General features: G+C 40.6%; 1 protein-coding gene across 1 annotated transcript in view; it reads right to left on the bottom strand.

The window, feature by feature from the left end:
- LOC105477623 (inositol 1,4,5-trisphosphate receptor type 1) overlaps positions 1-22,779 on the bottom strand; it is a 356,056-nt gene that overhangs the window by 140,494 nt on the left and 192,783 nt on the right. Inside the window, exons 31-37 of the mRNA XM_071092119.1 lie at positions 22,061-22,186; positions 19,366-19,566; positions 16,636-16,887; positions 12,782-12,907; positions 10,106-10,234; positions 7,077-7,197; positions 3,720-3,904 (exon numbers count right to left, since the gene is read on the bottom strand). Of these exons, the coding sequence (XP_070948220.1) occupies positions 3,720-3,904; positions 7,077-7,197; positions 10,106-10,234; positions 12,782-12,907; positions 16,636-16,887; positions 19,366-19,566; positions 22,061-22,186 (1,140 nt within the window). The remainder of the gene's footprint in view (positions 1-3,719; positions 3,905-7,076; positions 7,198-10,105; positions 10,235-12,781; positions 12,908-16,635; positions 16,888-19,365; positions 19,567-22,060; positions 22,187-22,779) is intronic.

Below are 22,779 nucleotides of genomic sequence, written 5' to 3'. Positions count from 1 at the left end.
ATGATACTCAACGTACCATTGCATATAGCTTAAAATATGACGCAAAAAATCAATTTAACAACATGGAAAGATGTCTATGACATGGGCGTAACAAAGATCAAACAATGATCTATTTTTATAAACATCATCAATAGCTAAAGGATAAACATCAAATATTATTAAAACATTACTACTGGTTTTTTCTGGGTGGTGGGATTACAGGTGATTCTAATTTTCTTCTATACAGAAATACTTGTCAGTGTTGTCTATTTTCAATGAGCATGAATTATTCACATAATAAAAAGTCATACAAACATAAGGACACCAATGAATGAACATGCTGTATCAACATGCTAAATACATGTACCCTGATAGCATGATGGTCTTCAAATGCAAAACACATAGCTGTAGGAAAGGAAAACAGAGAGAAGTTGAAAGAGCAGCAAAACCAACACAACAAACACCATTTGAAGGCAAATGATAGAAAACAGATGAGAAATTATCTTCAAAAGATGCTAAAGTCTGCTCTATGGTTTGGTGACTCGGAACCTGCCTAGAGGTATGTTGGCTAAGACAGGGGCCAAACACAGCACGTCGGATAATACAGGAAGGCCTGTTAACCAAGGACATTTGCATGGGAAAAGCTGCTTAAATTGGGACCCAGTTGGGATTGAGAAAGAATTAACAAATCTTTTATCCAGAAACTAAAACTAACGATATGGAGATAATTTAATCTTAGATTTAACACAATTTGGGTGATGAATATAATCACTCAATAAGGTTTAAGATGCATAAAGATACATGAATCAATCAAATAATTTTGAGTGGGGCAATTTTCCCAACAAGACTGTAAGACAGTACTTTGCAACATCCCTTAGTTCATATTGACTTTCACAGCACAGTCAAAAAAGGGTCATTTTTGGAAAATTCTGAGGATCTTATCAGTTCCCCACCATAGCATCCCTTTTGGAAGCACCCAGTCAATATTCTCTTCAATAGTTAACTGATCTTGACTCTGGCAAATCTTTGTCTACAGTATTTCCATGGGATTAAAGTTGTTCTTATCATGTTCATGTATTTCATAAAATCCTGCATCTTTTGCACAGTTTGAACTTTACATTGCAATTGATTTGCATTGTATTGTCAAATGTATAGCATTCAGCAATCAAGGAGACACCAACAAAGATGGCAAAGCAATGGGAGGGGAAAGATGCTAGCTTTAAGTGAGAGGGATGTCTAGATGGGGATTAATTATAGAAGTGGTCAGTTTGCGAGTGAATTTCTTCTATTACAACTTTTGCTGTACTAGGCAATCTCATAAACCACAAGAACTCAGACAGTAAATAATTGGATAACGCAATCCTTTAAGCCACTGGCCAAGTCCTTAGAACAGTATTGCCCACCTATGTGTTTCATTTAATTTCCCAAGAATATGCATAATAAATCTAAGAAGAGCACAAGAAACCAGCATGTTTGATTGCAGATCGTTTATTTCATTTGAGCAGGTGAGAAAATACTGTGTGCTCATGGAGTTAGGAGTCTACAACATCCCTCCCCCTTTCTAAAAGCATAGTGGGATCAGGAAGCACTCAATCAGGAATCAAGAACTGGTTCTCTTGTTATTTAAGAACTGGCTGTGTTATGATAAAGGCTGAAATTCTTAACTTGACCCGAGAAGTCCCGCCAGCCTCCCCAGCTTCCTGGCTCCAGCCACACTAACCTTCCTTTGCTCATAAGAGCAGGGCTTCATAGGTCAAGTTAAGATGCATGTTTAAGTGTTTAACACCCATCTTATACTCACTACTCTCCCTTTTAACAAAGGGAGAGCAGATCTCTTGGTAGATGCTAAGAAAAAAAGGGATAATCTAGCTGGACTTGAGTAATATTTTTATTTTCATCTTCTTTTCTGTATAATGGTCTTTATACATGCTGTTTCCCTCCCTTTTATTCTTTAGGTCCTACTGTTCCTTCTCATCTTGGTTCAAACGTTACTTTCCTCAGCAAGGTCTTCCTTGACCCTCATTCCTAACCTCAAACAAAATTAGTTTCCTCATCAGAATCTTTCAAGCGCTCCTCACTTCTCTGCACTTCCCACTTGTCCCTCTCACCATTTTATATTTAAAATTAATGTCTCTTTTTCCTTTCCAATACTTGAAATACTATGAGACAAATAACATCATTTCTGGTTTTGGTGACCATTGTATTCCCAGAGCCTAGCATGGAGCTGATGAATGATTTAATGAATTCATCTGTCTTCAAGTAGGTTGTGTAACCATACAGAGACTCAGTAACTGTTACAGTCAGTAGTAAACAACAGTAATAAGAGTAATAATAATAACAGCAGCCCTCAACTGAGTGCTCACTACATGCCAGGCACTGCTCTACGTATTTTATGTGCACTGTATTTTCCTAAGATGGCTATACCACAATATATCCTGTCTTGCACATTCTTCTTACAATATGACACTGACATCCCTCTCACTGAATGATGGCCTAGATTCCCTCCCCCTGAACTTGAGTGAACCTCTGAGACCACCTTGACCAACAGAGTACAGTAAAACTGACGCTATGTGACTTCTGAAGCTAGGTCATAACAACAATAAAGTTTTCACTTGTCTCTCTCCATACACACTCATCTTGGGACCTAGCTGCCATGGTGTGAGGAAGCCCAAGCTACATGGAGATGTTTCAGTCAACAACTCCAGCTGACATCCCACCTGACAACCAGCAACTGCCAAACATGCGAGTGAGCAAGGTGTCAAGATGAGTCCAACCACAGTCACCATCTGACTACAACCCCATGAAAAACTCTAAGCAAGAAATAGCTCAGTGAGCCCTTCTGAGTCAACCTCCAGAAGAGCAAAAGAGAATAAAGTAAGTGTTGTGATTTGCTGCACAAAATACAGGTAACTGGGACATACTATCAACTCTCTTTAATTCTCACACTAACCCCATGAGGCAGGTGTCACTGTTTTACAGACTAGGAATCTGAAGGACCGAGAAGTCAAGTAATTTGCCCAAGAATACACCATTTCTAGGGGGCAGAGCCAGGATTTAAATTTAACCCAGGCACTAGCCTGAGACTACACTTTTAAACACTGCTTGCGGGCTCATTCAAAGGATCTGTGATTCTCAAACTGTGGTCTATGTACTACCTGTGAGAGCATCATCTGAGGTGCTTGTATAAAAAAGATGTTAACGTTAAGTGTTTAACATCTAATACTCTCTACTCTCCCCTTTAATAAAAGAAGAGCAGATGTCTTGGTAGATACTAAGAAAAAAGGTCTATAATCTAGCTCCAAGTAATACTTTTGTTTTCATCTGCCTCATTCTGATGTAAAATTCTTCTCTCAGGCATCACCACCCTTGTTCACCTGCTGATTCAAGAGGCTAAATAATCCCAGAGTGATGGAAAAAATGGAACATTTATGCTCTTATTCTAAACATCCTCTGTAATACTTCAATATTTCCTTCTAATAAGAGCAGAGTCCCAATTTTTCACCAAGAAATCTGCAAATCTAGGAGTAACCTTTAAAAACCATCACTTTTTCAGGAACTTTTCTATTTCTAAGTGACTTCCCACTCCTGGCCCTACATACACAACATTTGACTATTGGTTCACCACGCTGACATCTTCCTACGGCCCAGTTTAGATGCTCTCTGGCTCAAGAACACACTGCTGTGTGTGGCAGTCACCTGAGGCCAGGCTAAGCATCATTTCTCTCAACACCAGGCATTACCTGCAATCTCTCAATGATATTCCGGTAGTCTCTGGAAGCTGCCAGAACAGAGTCCCTGCGTGCGGCATTGCGGGCCGAGAGCCGCCAGTTCATGGCTGTTTTCTGCACAATGTTGTGGGACTTGAGAAAGAGGTTGTTGACTTGGCTGTCCAGGTCCACGGGAATGGCAATAGCCCGGCTCTTGGCTGTACAGGAGAAAGATGAGTCGTGAGCCTACAATTTTTATGGGGGACACCCTACAGATGGACGTAATGCCCTATTCACCATTGGGCAGGTTTTTCACACCCAGAATGGGCCGGCTTGCCTAGTATTGAGCTTAAAGACTGAGGAGCTCAAGTCAACTTTACCATCTTTTAGGTCAGGGTTTCCCAGTGTGAATTCTGGGGGTCAGCAGTTCTGAGGAATGTTAAAACACTCTCAGGTCATAAGGCTAGGGCATGTCAGCGTTAAAGCTCAATGGGTTTCCTCAATGAATGGCTTCTTAGGGTCACTGAGGTGTTTGTGTATTTTAAGAATAATCAAGGCAGGGAACTCGTTTGGCCAATGAATCATTTGCTATTTTTCAGGTTTGTTCAACAATCTACAAAAATGCTGGGTTATCCCAAACATAATCCTAAAGGTAGCATTCACAATGGCATAAACTCCTTTTTCTGGATAGGTGCTTCTCTCTTCCTCTTAAAAAAGGAGAACTCCAGTCTAAGCATGAGACAAACATCAGTCAAACCCATGATGGGAGATACTCTATAGGACTCCTGACCAGTACTTGTCAAGACTGTCAAAGTCATAAGAAATAAGGAAAGGCTGAGAAATGGTCACAGACCCGAAGAGACTGGGGAAACATGACAACCAAATGCAAGGTAGTGCCTGGACCAAATCCTGGAACAGAAAAAGGGTGTGACAAGGGACAGCAGTGGGAAAAGTGGTGAAATTTGAATCGAGTATGGAGTTGAGGTAATAGCACCGTATCAGAGTCAGTTTCCTAGCCTTGACAAAGGTGCCCTGCTAACATAAGATGCTGACAATGGGTGACAAAGAGTGAGGGGTCTGTGGGAATTCTCTGTATTACCCTTGCTACAGTCCCATAAACTTAAAATTATTCCAAAATAAAAGATTTTGAAAAGGAAGATAATTAAGAGTAATAATCATTTTTTTCCATACGGGAAAATGTCCAAAAAAGAACTATTTCCTGTCTTCAATGCTTCAAAACACTAGAAGCAAAGAAAGTACTCTAGTATCTAATTGTAAAAACAACGCCAACATCCTGAAAGAGGAATCTGAGAAGCAATTACTTAAATCCCATTTAAAACACACACACACACATAATTTAGGGGAAAAAAAAACTATAAGCCAGCCAACAACTTTCTAACAGTCTAATACAGAAAGTGGGAAATTTGGAAAAATACAAATAATAAAAAATTAAAAAGCAGGATGTACAGGGTACACTCATCACAGCTAGAAACTCTGTGCCTTGGATACTCATAAGCTAAACAACTAACACAGTGGACTCTGGGTGTGGTATCAGTCATGAGAAAGCAATCCCCAAAAGACAGAGTGGGGACTCTGGGTAGTGCTGTTTTCATGTCTTACCATTTCATAGACATCAACCCTCCTTGTCTTTTTTCTTATCACCGCCAAGACAAATGGAAAGATTTCCCCTCTCTAATGAGCACTGAGCTGCTAGTCAAGTCAGCCACTTGCTAAAATATTAAACAAAAACTAACCTCTGACAAGGACTGTCTCTCACATTTCCTTTGGCCTCAACAAGCAGATCTTTTTTTTTTTTTTTTTCCCAACTTTTATCTTAGAATCAGGGGGTACACATGCAGGTTTGTTGCAAAGGTGTATTGCTTAATGCTGATCGAACCCATCACCCAGAGAGAACACAGAGTACCCAACAGGTAGTTTTGTTTTTTTGAGACAGAGCCGTGCTCTTGTTGCCCAGGCTGGAGTGCCACCGGTGGTGTGATCTCAGCACACCACAACCTCTGCCTCCCAGGTTCAAGCAATTCTCCTGCCTCAGCCTCCTGAGTAACTGGGATTACAGGCATGCGCCACCATGCCAGGCTAATTTTGTATTTTTAGTAGAGACGGGGTTTCTCCATGTTGGTCAGGCTGGTCTTGAACTCCCAACCTCAGGTGATCCACCCGTCTCAGTCTCCCAAAGTGCTGGGATTACAGTTGTAAGCCACCGCGCCCAGCACCCAACAGGTAGTTTTTCAGCCCTTTTCCCCTTTCCCCCTCTAGTATTCCCCCATCTTTACATCCATGTGGACCCAATATTTAGCTCCCACTTTTAAGTGAGAATGTGTGGTATCTGGCTTTCTACTTCCACGTTAGTTCACCAAGTACATTCTTTATGATAGATAATCGTGTATGGAAAAAGTATAGGATTATCTGGGAATTCCCTTGCAGGGCCCTGTTTCTAAGATATAACCCAATGAACCTGTCATGTATATATTTTCCAAAACCTAATTTATGACTGCAAAATACTGCCACACCAATAATAAAAAGACATCAACACCCACCATATGAGAGTAAAAGAACTGGGCCAGAGACTACTGAAATTAGGCAACAGGTCCTAATATAGATTATACATATCTCCCAAGGTATATCCAAACTGACTTGATATCTTACCTACACAATTGACACTTGCTGGACAGCCACTAAATAGTACTAAGAACTACACCTGTTTTGCTCTTCTTGTTACCTGCCTGGAGGACTCTCTTCTTAACTTCAGGCAAGAAGCTTACCTCTTTGCACAGCATTAATAGGGGGTGGGGAATGGGTCAAGTCATGGAATCCGATAAAGTCAGGATGAAGGAAAAAGAAATTTTCCCAACTTCCTTTCAAAGGCTGCCTATGAGAGGTGGTACAGGAGGGGAGTCACAGAGGAAATGGAGAATCATTTCTCCTCAAGGGGAAGAAGGGAGCAGTGCACCATTTCTGAGAAAGGGTGTTCCTTAGGATGTGACAGGTGCTTTCCCGGAAAAAGTTTCCATATGGTCAAGTACATTTGCTGGATTAAACAAATTAGTTTCTTGAATGAGGGACTTCCCAGGGCCTTGAATAAGCTGTGTGTATTGTGACTTGCCAAGAATTGCCTAACAACCACGGAAGCTTGTTCTTCGAGGACTATCTGACTTAGGACTCACTGGCTCTTCCTTTGGGAAATGCTGGCTTGGTAGATAAAAAAAAGAAGCCCAGCAATCAAGAAGACCTTGGTTCCAGGTCTGACTCTGAAACTTCCTGTCTGTGTAACTTTAGAAGAGTTGTAATGAGTGCTCAATAAATGGCAGCCTTACCACTGTCAGACAATTCATTTTCATCACATATATCCAAACTGACTTGGTATCTTACCTACATCAGACAGCACCCGAATACAGCTCTCCACGGAGGCTTTTTGGCTTGGCATTAACCAGTTGCAGTGGTAAACTCTGAACACTCCTTGCAGCAGTTGCACAAAGACAGGCTGGCGAGTCTGCAAGAAGCCGAAAGAGGCAATGTGAATAACAGACTTTTATTTATAGACTACTGATGATCCGATCAGAGATAGACATTGTCTTGAACCACGAGACCCCAGACCCAAGATAGACATTGTTGTTAATGGACCCTGAGGCAAGTGTGAGAGGAGATGCCTGGATAAGAGCTAAATTCCAGAAGTTACCTAGCCAAGGGAGAGCAATTCAGAAGCATTTTAGGGCAATGCATTAACTTGATGCTATTTTAACTAAGTTTGAGCACAAGAAGGAGCAATGGATCCACAATTCAAAGACTGGTATTCTTATCCAGTTACCAAGCAGCTGCATGACTTTAAGCAAAATTACTTCACCTCTCTGAGCTCCAGTTTCATCCAATGTATAAAATAAGTGGATTGAGGCAGATGGACCCCAAAGTTCCTTCCAGACATTATATCTATTGAGTAGAACCCATATTTTAAATCGGCAAAAACAAACTGATAAGTGAATCTCACCTAGAATGCTACTTCTTTATTTCTGGCAAGGTCTTCAACGACATAAAGAGAATTCAGATGGTTACTCTTTATAAATATTCATTTATTATGATGAGTATTCAGAAGTTACATGAGAAGATTTATTCCTTTCCACAAAGGTATAAATTTGTACTCATTTTAAAGTAAGAGTACTCAAACATCCACTGAATCAATTTGACACTGACTTTCTGAGTACATGAAAAAATTATAGTTTTGGTCTCCATTCAAAGGGTAGCTTTGGACCAGCAAGGCAAAGATAGATAGCCGCGTATGCTGCACTATTCAACTGGTCTTTCATTTGAGAGGAGACAACTTGCATAGCCCCTCTAAAAACAGTGGAAGTTAATATAGTAAAGAAAAAAGTATTGAAAACCCCAAAAGAGATCTCTGAGATGAAAGAAAACAAAGTGTCAGGGGAAAAAGGAAGTCTATTATAAGAAAATAAAACAGGTTAATTAAAAATTCAGAACCTCCCTGATAAACATGGTTCAGATAACTTTCATTTATTAAGGGCAAACTATGTGTCAGACATTCCACGTATGATCTCGTTCAGGCCTCAGTGAACAATTCGGTGACTTGGAATTACCTTCCCGTCACACATGAAAAACAAAGACCCAGCAAAAATAAAAGAAATTATCCAAAAGAAAAGAGAAGTGATGGCAAAGCAGGAAGTGAACTGCAAGGGTCTCTCTGATGGCAAACCTCCATGTTCTTTCCATGAAGTTCACCTGGGAGCCAGAATCTCATTGCCTTCTTTCTGTCCTACTCCCTGCAGCCACCTGAGATAGTAAGCTGTGTTCCTAATAGAGGACAGGAGCAGAGGGAGCCTGGCAAACTGGCCGGGGGAACCTAGAATTTAGTCCGAGTTTTGTGGCTGCTCGTTAGCTCTGAAGCTAACTCAAAGGGCCCAATGAGAATGGTCGTTTACCCCAAGCACTTCCTACATGCCAAGCTCTGTGCTAAGCACTTTATACACATCTCATTTAGCCTTCACCATCACCCTGTGAAGTAAGCAGTGGCATTATTACCTGCCCTATTAGCCAGTAAGTGCTGGATTTGGGATGGGAACCCAGTAACCCAGCTCAAAGAAAGAAGTATCCCTAGACTAAAATAACTCCACTGAACCCTATTCCTGGAACACCTGCTCTGCTCCTATTTGACACCTCGGTGTACAAAAGATGATTAAATGGGTAAGAGTAGCTGCCTACTAACTATCCAAATGCAATGGGCAATCAGGTGGGATATGGTTTGACTGTGTCCCTACCCAAATTTCATCTTGAATTGTAGCTCCTACAATTTCCACATGTTGTGGGAGGGACCTGGTGGGAGGTAACTGAATCATGGGGTGGGTCTTTCCCATGCTGTTCTCGTGATAGTGAATGAGTCTTGCAAGATCTGATGGTTTTATAAAGCGGAGTTTCCCTGCACAAGTTCTCTTCTCTAGTCTGCTGCCATGTGGGACATACCCTTCACCATCTACCACGACTGTGAGGCCTCCCCAGCCACATGGAACTGTGAGTCCACTAAACCTCTTTCTTTTGTAAATTGCCTAGTCTTGGGTATGTCTTTATCAGCAGTGTGAAAATGGACTAATACAGGTGACATCAGCTCACTCAACCTCTTGGAAGAACAAAAGGACATGATGGCTCATCATCTGCTTTTTTCCTAAAATCCTCCCCTTTCTTCATTCCTGAGGTTCCACAGACTCCCAAATCGCACCCTGCCTGCATGAAAACTCCTGACCTTCCTCTGCCTCTTTCACATCCCATCATCCATTATTTGTGTCCTCTCCAGGTCCCTTTTCGTTTACCACTTCATTTTCCTGGCTAAGGCTTCAACCAGTACATGTTTATCTCTGATCTCTACCACTCTCCTGAGTCTCATTTATTCATTTGTTCAATAAATTAGCAACTTGTTGCCAGTCACAATGCCAGGTACAAGGGATAGACTAGTATATGAGATGATCATGCACATAAGGCATAACTTTGTCCTCATGTAGCTTATAGTCTAACAGAAATAGCACAGGCTACCATTTATTAAGCACCTACTCTGTGTCAGGCACTGTGCTAGATGTTTTATAAACGTTATCTCTAGAATTGGAGGGCAGGGAAGGAGAAGACTGAAGGACCAAAATAAAAAAAAAAAGCGCAGAAAAGATTTTAAGGAGATTGTTGATTTTAAAATCCACAATTAACAGAACCATCCAGTATAAGAAAATATCCCCAGGTACTTCTTTAGCCAAGAAATCCCATCAAAGCTACCTTCCACCAAGAGAAATGTATCTTTTATTAATGCTTTGCAGACCAGTTCATTTACAGTTGCTCACCCCCAAATTCACATCTTGCCCAACTGCCAAAGGTGTATCATGAGCATTCTGCTTGACGTTGGTATTTATTACCTGCAAAGTAGTACTCTGGTCTGAGAAGGGAGAGCTGAAGAAAGTAGTAACAATACTCATGACGATTTCGGTGACGTACTTCTCCAAAATGGAGTCTGCATGTTTCCTGTCACTAGTGTTGTTACAGGCCTGGAAGACAAGTGGGTATGTTAAGCATGACACCAAAACCTACATCAAACATTAAGAAATTTGCGACTCTCTCCTGTGGGTTACTTTTAACAAATGAAAGGTAAAGGCCTGCTGGCCAATATTTCTCCCCTTAAGGAATCACAATAATAAAATATAAATCATGAAAAAAAGAAAAGCAGATCAGCTCAGACAACATGAAGCAAAATCACAAACATTAAAATGGGTATGAGACCAACAAGGCCACCACTTGCAACTTCCTACGTGTGTCTGGAAAATCCAAAACCCTGAAGGGCAGTAAGAAGCACAGTCACTACAGGTGTCTTAAATTTCCCGTAAAAGAAAACTGCTCTCCCGAGTAATCCATTCCTCTGGTCTAGACCATGGTTTCCTTATCCAAATAATCAAGACAGTCAAACACGTTACTGAGGTCCTATGGACCTGACCGTCTCCAGTCCTTTTTTTTTTTATTTTATTTTTTTTGAGACAGAGTCTCACTCTGTCACCCAGGATGGAGTACAGTGGCATGATCTTGGCTCACTGCAGCCTTCATTTCCCAGGTTCAAGCGATTCTCGTGCCTCAGCCTCCCAAGTAGCTGGGATTAGAGGTGCCCGCCACCATGCCCAGCTAATTTTTGTGGTTTTTTTTAGTAGACATAGGGTTTCACCACGTTGGCCAGGCTAGTCTCGAACTCCTGGACTCAAGGGATCTGCCCACCTAGGCCTCCCATAGTACTGGGATTACAGGTGTGAGCCACCACGCCTGGCCTAACCATGCTCCAATCCTACAACAATCTTCCATTCAATTAAAATCTTACCAATACACAACATTGTTCAAAATAGCAAGCCATATTTCAGAATAGCTGACTATACATGTTTTGGGGTGAGGAGACACCTTCAGTTTCACCCATACTCTACTTAAGTCTGCCGCCTAGAATAAGATTTGCCATGGAGACGGTTAGCACATTTTTTAAAAAATCAAGTTTTATAATTTAAGATATAAAATTGCTTATACTGAAAAGAATGAAGGACATAAAAATCAAGTGTTCTTAAGAGACTCTCACGTTCTGACCTTAAAACTAGACAGTCTGAGAACATATTCAAAGAATGAAATTAAGAACTGATTTTACAGCATTTCTAAGTAATTTAATGAAAGGATCGGCAAAATAAGGGCCAGTAATTATCTTTATAAAGTTTTATTGGAACACAGCCAAACCTGCTTGCCATGACTACTTTCACGCTAGAAGGGCAGAACTGAGTAGTCATGAAAGAGATGAATGGCCCACAAAGCTGAACATATTTACTATCTGGTCCTTTACAGAAAATTTCAGAGCACTGGTTTAAAGAAATAAAGCAGGCCTGCCATTCCAAGCCAAAATCCCTAGGCTAATGGGATTAAAAAACTAGGAGGAGTTTCAGATTTTTTAAAAAACATGTCTGTGAAACCAACACCTGACCAAATATTACTAAATAGGGTACTCATCCAGAAGGAAAATAAGTTCTTACAGGCTCCTTGTCTCATACTAGCAATCATACAGTCAAGCAGAAAATACCACATTCTAGGATTCTATAATGCACCTTAACATCACAATGTTTCTGAAATTGGGATGTATCTGACAATTATCTTCTAAATAATCTTTTAATCTACCCCACTCCCCCAAATCCACCATCACAAAACTCATATTCAATCTGTGGTATGCTTTGCTATGTGGCAGTCTTGTGGCTTTAGCATGAATATTAAGCTCAATGCAAAACCAAATCAAGTATCTTGAAGGCCACTCTTGAGGCTGAGCCAGGAAAGCAATAAATGGAAGGTGAAGAGTTTTGCAGAATCCTCAAGACCAGATTGCAGGAGACAAATGCTCAAGCTCAGGGAAGTGCCCTTCAAGCACAGACATATTACCAAGGAAGATAAATCCTTAGAAATTGAATTTTAATATGCCCAGGTTATCATTCACCAACCAATCCACAGGGGTGACATGAAAACCAGAAATAACCTCTCTTTCCTGAAGCTTGATAAATAACATCCATTCGTGGCTAAGAGCAAAAGGTAGGAAGAATGGCCAGGTGTGGTGGCTCACGCTTGTAATCCCAGCACTTTGGGAGGCTGAGGTGGGCAGATCATTTGAGGTCAGGAGTTTGAAACCAGCCTGGCCAACATGGTAAAACCCTGTTTCTACTAAAAACACAAAAATTAGCCAGGCATGGTGGCAGGTGCTTGTAATCCCAGCTACTTGGGAGGCTGAGGCAGGAGAATTGCTTGAGCCCAGGAGGCAGATGTTGCAGTGAACTGAGATTGTGCCACTGCACTCCATCCTAGGTGACCGAGCAAGACTCCATCTCAAAGGGAAAAAAAAAAGGAAGAAATGAGACATGAGAAAAGAGTCACAAGTGCCTCTTCATGCCACGAATTAGAGTAGAAATGATGCAGCTGTTTTCTTCATGTGGGCATGAAGATGTTACACACACATACACATACACACACACACACACACACACACACACCTCTCTCACTCTCCAACTCTGCCTCCTTAGTTCCAAAAGCCTTACCCTGCAGATGTCTACAAGGAAATTCTCAAACAATTTCCACATGTGATTGCTGGTGTAAATCTCCTTCATTTCCACCTCTGTGTCCACATAGCAGTGATTCAGGAAGTTAATGTATGCAATTTTAACCTGCAAGATAGAAAGAAGCTTTTCTGAAAAACCATCTTGGTGTGTATGGAACGTGATTAGCTGCTTCAACTTCACAGCAAGAAGGACAGATCAAAATGGGCATCCCATTCCCCACTGCCAAGTCTTACTTCTATGATTTTCTGACATTTGAAATTCACAATTATAAAATCCAAAACCATAAAGCTTTTGGAAGAGAATATGTTCATGACCTCAAGGGAAAGAATGAGGTAAAACCTCTGACCATAGAAGAGGGACAAGTTTGATTACCTGAAATTAAGAATTTCCATTTATAAAAAGGTACCACTGGAGAGTTAAATGGGCACAAGTTGGGAGAAGATACATGCAAGGCATGTTCCAATGAAGAATGCCCCTAGATCTGTGCTTATAAGACAGACATCCCCAGAGAAAAGGGAGGCAAAAAAACTGGATCAGATATTTCTTAAAGGAATATCAAACATCAAACACACACACACACACACACACACGGCAAGAGGCTCAACTTCAATTAGGAATCAAGGACATAGACATTAAAATCACTATGGTTAATGAAAACATGTGTCTATACAAAATCCTGTACACAAGTGTGCATAGCAGCATTATTCATAATAGTCAAAAAGTGGAAACAATCCAAATCCCCATCAACTGACTGATGGACACACAAAATGTGATGTACGTACAGAATAGAAAATTACTCCGCAACATAAAGGAATGAAGTGCTGATACATGCTACGACTTGCGTGAGCCTTGAGAAAAATCATGTAGGTGAAAAAATCCAGTCCTAAAAGACCACATGTTGCAGGATTCCATGAAATGTCTCAAATAGGCAAATCCATATATTCAGAAAGATGAGCAGTTGCCTAGGATTGGGGGGTTGGCAGGAAATGGGAAGTGACTGCTAATGGGCATGGGGTTTCTTTTTGGGATGATGAAAATATTCTGTAACTATATTGTGACGGTGATTGCACAACTCTGTGAATATATTAAAAACCACTCAGTTGCACACTTTAAACAAGTGAATCATATCTGCAAATATCTCCATGAAGCTTCTAAAAATTAAGCTAGTATGCAATACTATTATACAACCATCAAATTGAAAAAAAAATAATAAAGGATCTGATGATAGCAAATGTTAGCAGGGTTGGGAGGAGGAATGGTAACTGGAGCAACTATGCTGAAAATAACTGGACTGTGTTACATCAAATTGAAGAAATGCACCGCCTATGATCCAGCACTTCCACTTCTGACTATCCACACACCCTGGACAGAAGAGTACACGTGTGGGCCAGGATGTATGCATGATCCTAACAGCCAAAAGCTGGAAACAACTAAAACGAGCATCGGTAGAAGAATGGAAAATCCTATCATGGTGCCATGATAGAAAGGAATGCTTCAAAGCAAAGGAAATGGACACAGCTACATGTCAGGGTGGATCAACCTTAACAACACAGAGTTGAACTTTAAAAGGCATGGAATGATACACAGAAGAAGTCCAAAACCTCACAAAACTAAACTATATTGTTGAGGGATGTATACAGAAAAGCAACTGCAGGATTACATAAAAGTCAGCTTGTGGTTATCCTCAGGAGACAGCCCTTGGGGGAGGTGAGGACAGGAAAGGGGAATGGGGGAGGTTTTTGCATATTTCTTGACCTGGCTGGCAATTACAAAGCTGTTCTCTTTATAATCGTTCTATTGTTCTTTAGTATACAATTGAGATTTATGTACTTTTTTTGCATTTCTGTTGTATTTCAAACAAAAAAGGGTAAAAAACAAACTAATGCTTGTTATAACACTATGCTTCTCTCATCCCTAATGCTAGTTATAACTCTACCTTCTTTATCCGTAACAAGAGAAATGTAAATTAAAACTATGTTGAAATGACCATTTTCACCTGCCAGATATATGAGAATCCAAAAGTTTGATAATATACTGTGGCCAAGACTGTGAAAAAAATGCAATCTCATTGCTTTCTTATTACAGCGATTATTCATTACTATCTCATTATATCATAAATTAGTTAAACACTTACAAAGGGCCATGATGGTACATCCATACAATGGAATTTTATGCAACTGTAAAAACAATCTGGCATCTCTTTATGAACTGATATGAAAAGAAGTTACAGCGTTAAGGTACAGAATTGTGTACCTAAAGTATCATCTTTTGAATTTAAAAAAACGGCGGGGGGGGGAGTAAAGTATATATAATGTATGTGTTTATGTGCAAAATTCTAGAAAAATACACAAGAACATAATAAATTATTTTCTGTACGGTGGGTAGGAAAACAGATTATAAGACTTCATGGTTTACCCCTTTACAGTCTTTGATTTTTGAACTTTTCAAAGAGTATGGTCAGGTACTGAATAATGACATTTTGGTCAATGATGGGTCTCATACACAACAGGGACCCATAAGATTATAATACCCAATTTTTACTGGAACTTTTCAATGTTTAGATACACAAATACAATTGTGTTATAATTGCCTTCAGTACTGAGACAGTCACATGTTGTGCATGTTTGTAGCCTGGCAGCAAGAGGCCGGACCATAGAGCCGGGGTGTGTAGCAGGCTGTGCCATCTAGGTTTGCGTAAGTGCGCTGTTCGATGTTTGCACAATGAGGAAATCAACTAAGAATGCATTTCTCAAAACATATCCCCACCACTAAGCAACACATGACTGTTACTAGCTTTTCAAAAAAACCTAAAAGCAATATATATATGTCATATATATTTAATGTAATATAAATGTGTACTACAAACTAACATTACACATTGCAAAACATACAATATATACTTTACAATATACTTTATATATCATAAAATATACACTTCATAAATCATAAAATATATACTTTACAATCCATTTCATTATTAATCAATATAATCTATGAGTAGGAAAAAAGGAAGCCTGGAAGGATTAACTTCAAAACTTAGGAATTCATTATTACTATTTTTTATTTATTTTTATTTTTTTATTTTTTTTTATTTTATTTTTTTTTTTTTGAGACAGAGTCTCACTCTGTCGCCCAGGCTGGAGTGCAGTGGCGCGATCTCGGCTCACTGCAAGCTCCGCCTCCCGGGTTCACGCCATTCTCCTGCCTCAGCCTCCCGAGGAGCTGGGACTACAGGCGCCCACAACCGCGCCCGGCTAATTTTTTGTATTTTTAGTAGAGACGGGGTTTCACCGTGGTCTCGATCTCCTGACCTTGTGATCCGCCCGCCTCGGCCTCCCAAAGTGCTGGGATTACAGGCGTGAGCCACCGCGCCCGGCCTATTATTATTTTTTAATTGATTGTCTGTAGTTCCTAAATTTTTTATAACGGCCATTATTTCTGTAGTAAGGGTTTTTGTTTTAAAGAATTAACTTACTAAGTCTTACAATCATACGATCTGGATCTCAACCTACTTTTCGTCACATTTTTGAGAAGTTCATTCAGGTCACATCCCCTTTGCTCAACAGGCTAAATTAGATCCACAGAGCTGGAGCTTTTTTCCTCACTCTTCTTAAAGATACAGAAGGAATGACTAACTTCTCCCGTGTTCCTTTCATGTAAAATCAATGCTCGAGAACATGTTTTAGGGAACCGAAATCCCACTACAAAATGAGCTGCAGCTTTCAGAACCGTCAGGGCTCCCCCAGGCCAGCCACCACTATGTCTCCCAGTGAGCCACGACAGCAGGCACCACATAGGGACGAGAAGGGCACAGCCAGGCTGGGCTCGCTCACCTCAGGGATGCAGTCCTCATGGGTCACCACGCGAACGATGTCATCCAGCGGGAGCAGGGAGTTGCACTTGATCTCTGTGTAGACGTTCTTACCCTCCGTGCACACAGCCAGAAGCTCGACCAAGTGGATGTGGTACATGAGAGGGCTGTTCTCATCCATCCGATCCCGCTCTGACCGCATCATCTGGATCAGAGTCTGGAAAGAGGCTCTGTCGTTGTAGAACACGAGGACATCCTCTCCTGAATTGACCAGCTACATAAAGAACAGGGTGGGTTTAGATTACAAGCTTGCAGGGGTGGGGCAGCATGAAAAAATTCTATCCACAAAGAAAGAGAGAGGTTCTGTTGGCATTTATCTTCCCAAATCAGTCTTACCTATTTTGACTTCATTCATTTATATAACTGAACAACTAGAAATCTTCGGCATCATAATTTTAGTCCACAGATACAGAAATACCACACAGGCCCTAAAAAGCTATTAGGGGGAGAGAAAGTCTGCATACCAGCATTAATGTATCAAGTGGAAATAGAGATTGCAAGCTTGCACTTGTATTTCCAAAACTACCAATTAGGCTATGATATTTGTTTTTAAATGTTTCCATCTTATTATTATTTTTTTTTTCGAGATGGAGTTTCACTCTTGTTGCCCAGGCTAGAGTGCAATGGCGTGATCTCGGCTCACTGCAACCTCTGCCTCTCGGGTTGGTTCAAGCAATTCTCCTGCTTCAGCCTCCTGAGTAGCTGGGATTACAGGGATGCACCACCACGTCTGGCTAATTTTGTATTTTCAGTAGAGACGGGGTTTCTCCATGTTGGCTAGGCTGGTCTCGAACTCTCAACCTCACGTGATTCACCCGCCTCGGCCTCCCAAAGTGCTGGGATTATAGGTATGAGCCAGTGTGCCCTGCCTCCATCTTATTTTTATGCTTTACAATGTATCCCCTTTAAAATTCTTTAATCTGCCATCTTATCTCTTCAATCACAAATTACTTTTAATTAAGATATGCCTTCCTCTCCACACTTACTCTTCAAAAAGTTGAGGCATTCCTGTTTATAACTTGTCCCCTAAGATGTGGCTTCTTGCAAATCTATTTAAGAATAAATCAGGCCGGGGCGGTGGCTCAAGCCTGTAATCCCAGCACTTTGGGAGGCCGAGGCGGGCGGATCACAAGGTCAGGAGATCGAGACCATCCTGGCTAACACGGTGAAACCCCGTCTCTACTAAAAACACAAAAAACTAGCCGGGCGAGGTGGCGGGCGCCTGCAGTCCCAGCTACTCGGGAGGCTGAGGCAGGAGAATGGCGTAAACCCAGGAGGCGGAGCTTGCAGTGAGCCGAGATCGCGCCACTGCACTCCAGCCTGGGCGACAGAGCAAGACTCCGTCTCAAAAAAAAAACAAAAAAAAAAAACAAAAAAAAAAAACAAAGAATAAATCAATTTCATCAGCAGTACATGAAGTACAAAAAAACTGAGAGGGCTGGCACAGAAGTCAAAATAAACACAGTCAATACTTACTAATGACTAACCTTTATGAGCTCTAATTATTAGATGCCAGATACCAAGATAAACTCTTTAGATGAACTTCCTAACCTCACTGTATCTCAGTTTCTTCATCTGAGCTAACTCACAATAGCTAACTCACAGTACTATGTATATTAAATAAATTATTATAGACAAATTGCTTAGGATGGTGCCTAGACTATGGCAGGCTTCCAAAAAGTGTTAGGCATTAATATCATCGTTATCTCATTTACTCCGCATATCAACTCTTTAAAGTGAAATCTGCTGTATCTTCATTTTATAGAAAAGTTCACTGAGGAGTTGAGAGGTCAAGTAACATATCTCATGGCACCCTTCGGTGAAAGGGTTCAGGCGACATTTGTATCCCAGGTTGAGCCGACTCTCTCTTTTTTTTTTTTTTTTTCTAAGAGACAATGTCTCATTCTTTTGCCCAGGCTGGAGTATAGTGGGTGCCATCATAGCTCACTGCAACCTCAAACTCCTGGGCTCAAGGGATCTTCCTCTGTAACTGGGACTATAGGCACATGCCACTACACTCAGCTAATTTTTAAAATGTTTTGTAGAAACTAAGGTCTTACTATGTTGCCCAGGCTGGTCTCGTACTCCTGGTCTCAAGTGATCCTCCTGCCTCAGCCTCCCAAAGAGCTGGGATTACAGGCATGAGCCACCATGCTGGCCCCAACTCTTAATCACACTACCCTCCCTGCCAATGGAACCATATACATAGACAAGATTGTAAATTAAAGTGAATCCATAATAAACCAAGTAAGACTTTTCCTTGATTGCATAGACCAACTGCTCCTCAAGAAGCATCAGGCAAAATTTTTTCAATCTAATTAATTATGTGAAAAATTTTTAAAAATTCATAATCCACAAGAATGGAAGTTGTTCTGGCTCATTGGGTCCTCACTGCATTTTATCTCCATTCTCTATAATTCAGTTCCTTATTCCTCTTTCTGTCCCCTGTCAGAAAAATCCAAGCCATCCTTCCTTAGAGCAAACTGGTTGCTATGAAATATCAGATCAGATTCTTGCCTATATCTACAACTTAAGCTCACACAAGGGATGACACACACATATGCACACACAATTACTTTCTGTCCTTCTGTATGGCTCCTGAAGAGGGTGCAAGTTCATACAGATAAGATTAAATAATTGTAAAATTTCTACAGAACACCAGATGGAGGTATATAGAATATATAACAATCACCTCAGCCATAACCATGTCTTGGCATTTTTTAATAAATTTCCCTTCTGCCTTGACAATTGTCTGTAAGAACTTTATATACTGGACGTTCCGACCGTGAGTCTCTATGCAGTGAACGAAGTGCTGAACGACTCTCTCGTTGATCTCACTGCAAAGCTGGAAATTGTTCATGAAGATGTGCTGCATGGTTACTGCCTCCAGGATCTGACACAAGAGTGAGGAAAAGAGAACAGGGACAGGTCAAAAAGCTGATAGAACAGATTAAAAAGTGAGAAAAAGAAGAGTCCACTGAAAACACACACAAGGGAAGCATTTAAACCCATGAAGATAGATTTCTCTCATTCTTGCTTCTGCACTACCTTTTTAGTAAGCTTTTTTCACTGACATACAAATAAACATACAGAAAAATACACAACTCATTAGCATTCAGTTGAATAGATTACAAAGGGACCTTGAGCACCCAGATCAAGAAACAAAACAGGTCTCCTTTATGCCTTATCTCACAATTTAACTACTATTTTGACTTGTATAACTAGATTAGTTTTGCCTGTTCTTAAACCTCTTGTACTCTTTTTCACTGATATATAAGTTCCATTGCATGAATATATGACAATATCTTTATTCCATGGTTGAAGGATATTTGGAGTAGGATCCAGTTTTAATAGAAACATTACTAGTATTATAAATACTAGAGTTGCTGTGGACATTCTTACAGATGCCTTCTGGTGTACTTAAATTCATACTTCTGTTGGGTCCAAGAACAGAATTGCTGGGTCACAAAGTATGAGTATGTTTGGCTTTAGAAGATACTGACAGCTTTCAAAAGATGTTAACAACTTGCATTCTACATTCCAGCTGTTCCTATCCTTGTCAACACTTAGTATTGTCAGTCTTTTAAATTTTAGTCACAGCTTACTGTGGCTAAACATAATTTGCATTTCTCTAATGTCTAATCATGTTGAACACTTTGTCACATTTATTGGCCATTTGGATATCCTCTCCAACAGGGTATCTGTTCCAGTTTTTTGCCTTTACATTCTTATTTATTTATTTATTTGAGATAGAGTCTTGCTCTGTCACCCAGGCTGGAGTGCAGTGGTGCAATCTTGGCTCACTGCAACCTCCACCTCCTGAGTTCAAGCTATTTTCCTGCCTCAGCCTCCAAGTAGCTGGAATTACAGGTGCTCACCATCATACCCAGCTAATTTTTGTATTTTTAATAGAGACAAGGTTTCACCATGTTGGCCAGGCTGGTCTCAAACTCCTGACCTCAAGTGATCTGCCTGCCTTGGCCTCCCAAAGTGCTAGGATTATAGGCATGAGCCACTACACCTGGCCTATTTTTAAAAGGTCAACCTTTTCCTTAGTGACTTTTTTGAGTGTGTTATGTATATTCTGGATATGAATTCTTTGTTGAGAACGTGCATTGCAAATGTCTCTTACTCTCTGCCTTGCCTTTGGATGCTCTTAATGGTGTCAGTGGACAAACAGAAGTTCTTAAAAGAAGTCCAATTCATCAATTTTCAAAAATAATTAGTGTTCTTTGCATACCTTGTAAGAAAATTTTGCTTACCACACAGCCATGCATATTACCTTCTAGAAGGTTTATTTTTCACTTTTTACCCACAGTTATTGAGTTTTACGTTTGGGGTGAGGTGGAGGATTTAATCCTTTTATCTTTTGACTTTTCTTTCTTTTAACATGACACCAAGGGAACACAGGTTGAGTATCTGTTATCCAAAATGCTTGGGAGCACAAGGGTTTCACATTTTGGATTTGGGAATATTTGCATTATAGTCTCCTGGTTGAGCATCCCAAATCCAAACATCTAAAATCTGAAATGTTCCAATGAGTATTTCCTTTGCGCATCACACTGGCACTCAAAAGCTTTGAATTTTGGAGCATTTCAGATTTCAGATTTTCAGATCTGGGATACTCAACCTATATTATCCTACAATTCAGCACTCCTTTTCCTGGAAAGTGTTAGCAGTACTACTGAGTGAGTGTGCGCATGCACAAAGATGTCCTTTGCAGTACTGTTTACAAAGCTAAAAATCAGACATTGCCTAACTGTCCATTAATATAAGAATGGTTTTTTAAAAGTTACAGCCATTCTATGGAATGTCATTTAGCCATCAAAAGAATGAGAAAAATTTCTCTCTCTCTGATTTGCAAAGGCAGCCATAATGTGTTAAGTGAGAAAAGCAGAACACAAGACAATGTGTAGAGCGCATCATTTTTCTTTACAAAGCCTATAACACATTTAATATACTTTCAGAAATATATTTAACAAACTAAGATGTATTATAGATATGTTTGATATGGAGATACTATATATGTATATATAGCCACAGAAAACTTTATGCATGACCTCAGGAAGATGTGGCAGGAGAGAGATTCAGCCCCTCTGTATTGCTGAAGTTTGATACGATGAAGGACTTGACTAGGAAAATAAAGATATGTATCTTACTTTATCCATCTCACCTTCCTCCTTTTCCCCTCCCCAACTCCTGCCATTCCATCCCCAAAAGATGAGTATTTATGTCCTCCTGATAAATTATGAAAATGTTCCCCTTTGGAATGAATGTTGCATTATAACAAGCCCCAGAAGCCACAATAGCCAAAGAACAAGCTGTTCCTCCTCCCTCTTCCCTGCCCTCCTCCCTCTACAGATTTGCAGACTGGCCTCAAGTCTTACCCCTGGGTTGAGAAACAGGTTTATGTGTTTATGTAGCAAAGCTTGATTCTGCTGGTTGCCTGCACAGAAATTCTGCAAAAATTCATGAGCCAGCCTCATTATCTCTTGCATCTTGGTATCTTCGGCCTGTGTGGGAGGAGAGAGATGAAAGCACTGATTGCTGGGCCAGGAGACCAGCTTCTCCTATACCCAACACCTCCTGCTAACGTGGGAGTCAGAAGGTGTTTGCTGGGGGCCTGTTGTGGGTAAATATTGAGGGGCTGCACTGCTGACCCTGAAAAGAAGCCAAAAACTTGTCTATGCTCAATGATGAAAGTGAAGATCTTATTTGGGTGGGAGGGAGCACTGCAGAGTGAAGGCTAATAGAAGGCATCCACAAGTCCATCATCCAGCAAGGACTGAAACTTCTGAACCCCCTACTTCTAAAGACAGGGAGTGGCTGGGCACAGTGGCTCATACCTGTAATCCTACCCCTTTGGATGGATCACTAGAGGGCAGGAGTTTGAGAACAGCCTGGCCAACATAGTGAGACGCCCATCTCTAATAAAAAATAAAAATAATAAAAATTTTAAAAATAAACAAAAACAGGGACTGACAACAGAACAGGGGCTGACTTCCTCACTGATGCTGAGTAGTCATTTTCCCTCTTGGGTTCACCTTTTTAAGTTGTCCAACCTATTAGACATTAACTTTTGCTATCAGCTTACATGGCGAACTGG

This window comes from Macaca nemestrina, chromosome 2 (genome assembly GCF_043159975.1).
Source record: "Macaca nemestrina isolate mMacNem1 chromosome 2, mMacNem.hap1, whole genome shotgun sequence".
In the NCBI taxonomy this organism is placed as follows: domain Eukaryota; kingdom Metazoa; phylum Chordata; class Mammalia; order Primates; family Cercopithecidae; genus Macaca; species Macaca nemestrina.
This window is presented reverse-complemented; position numbering and strand designations above follow the sequence as displayed.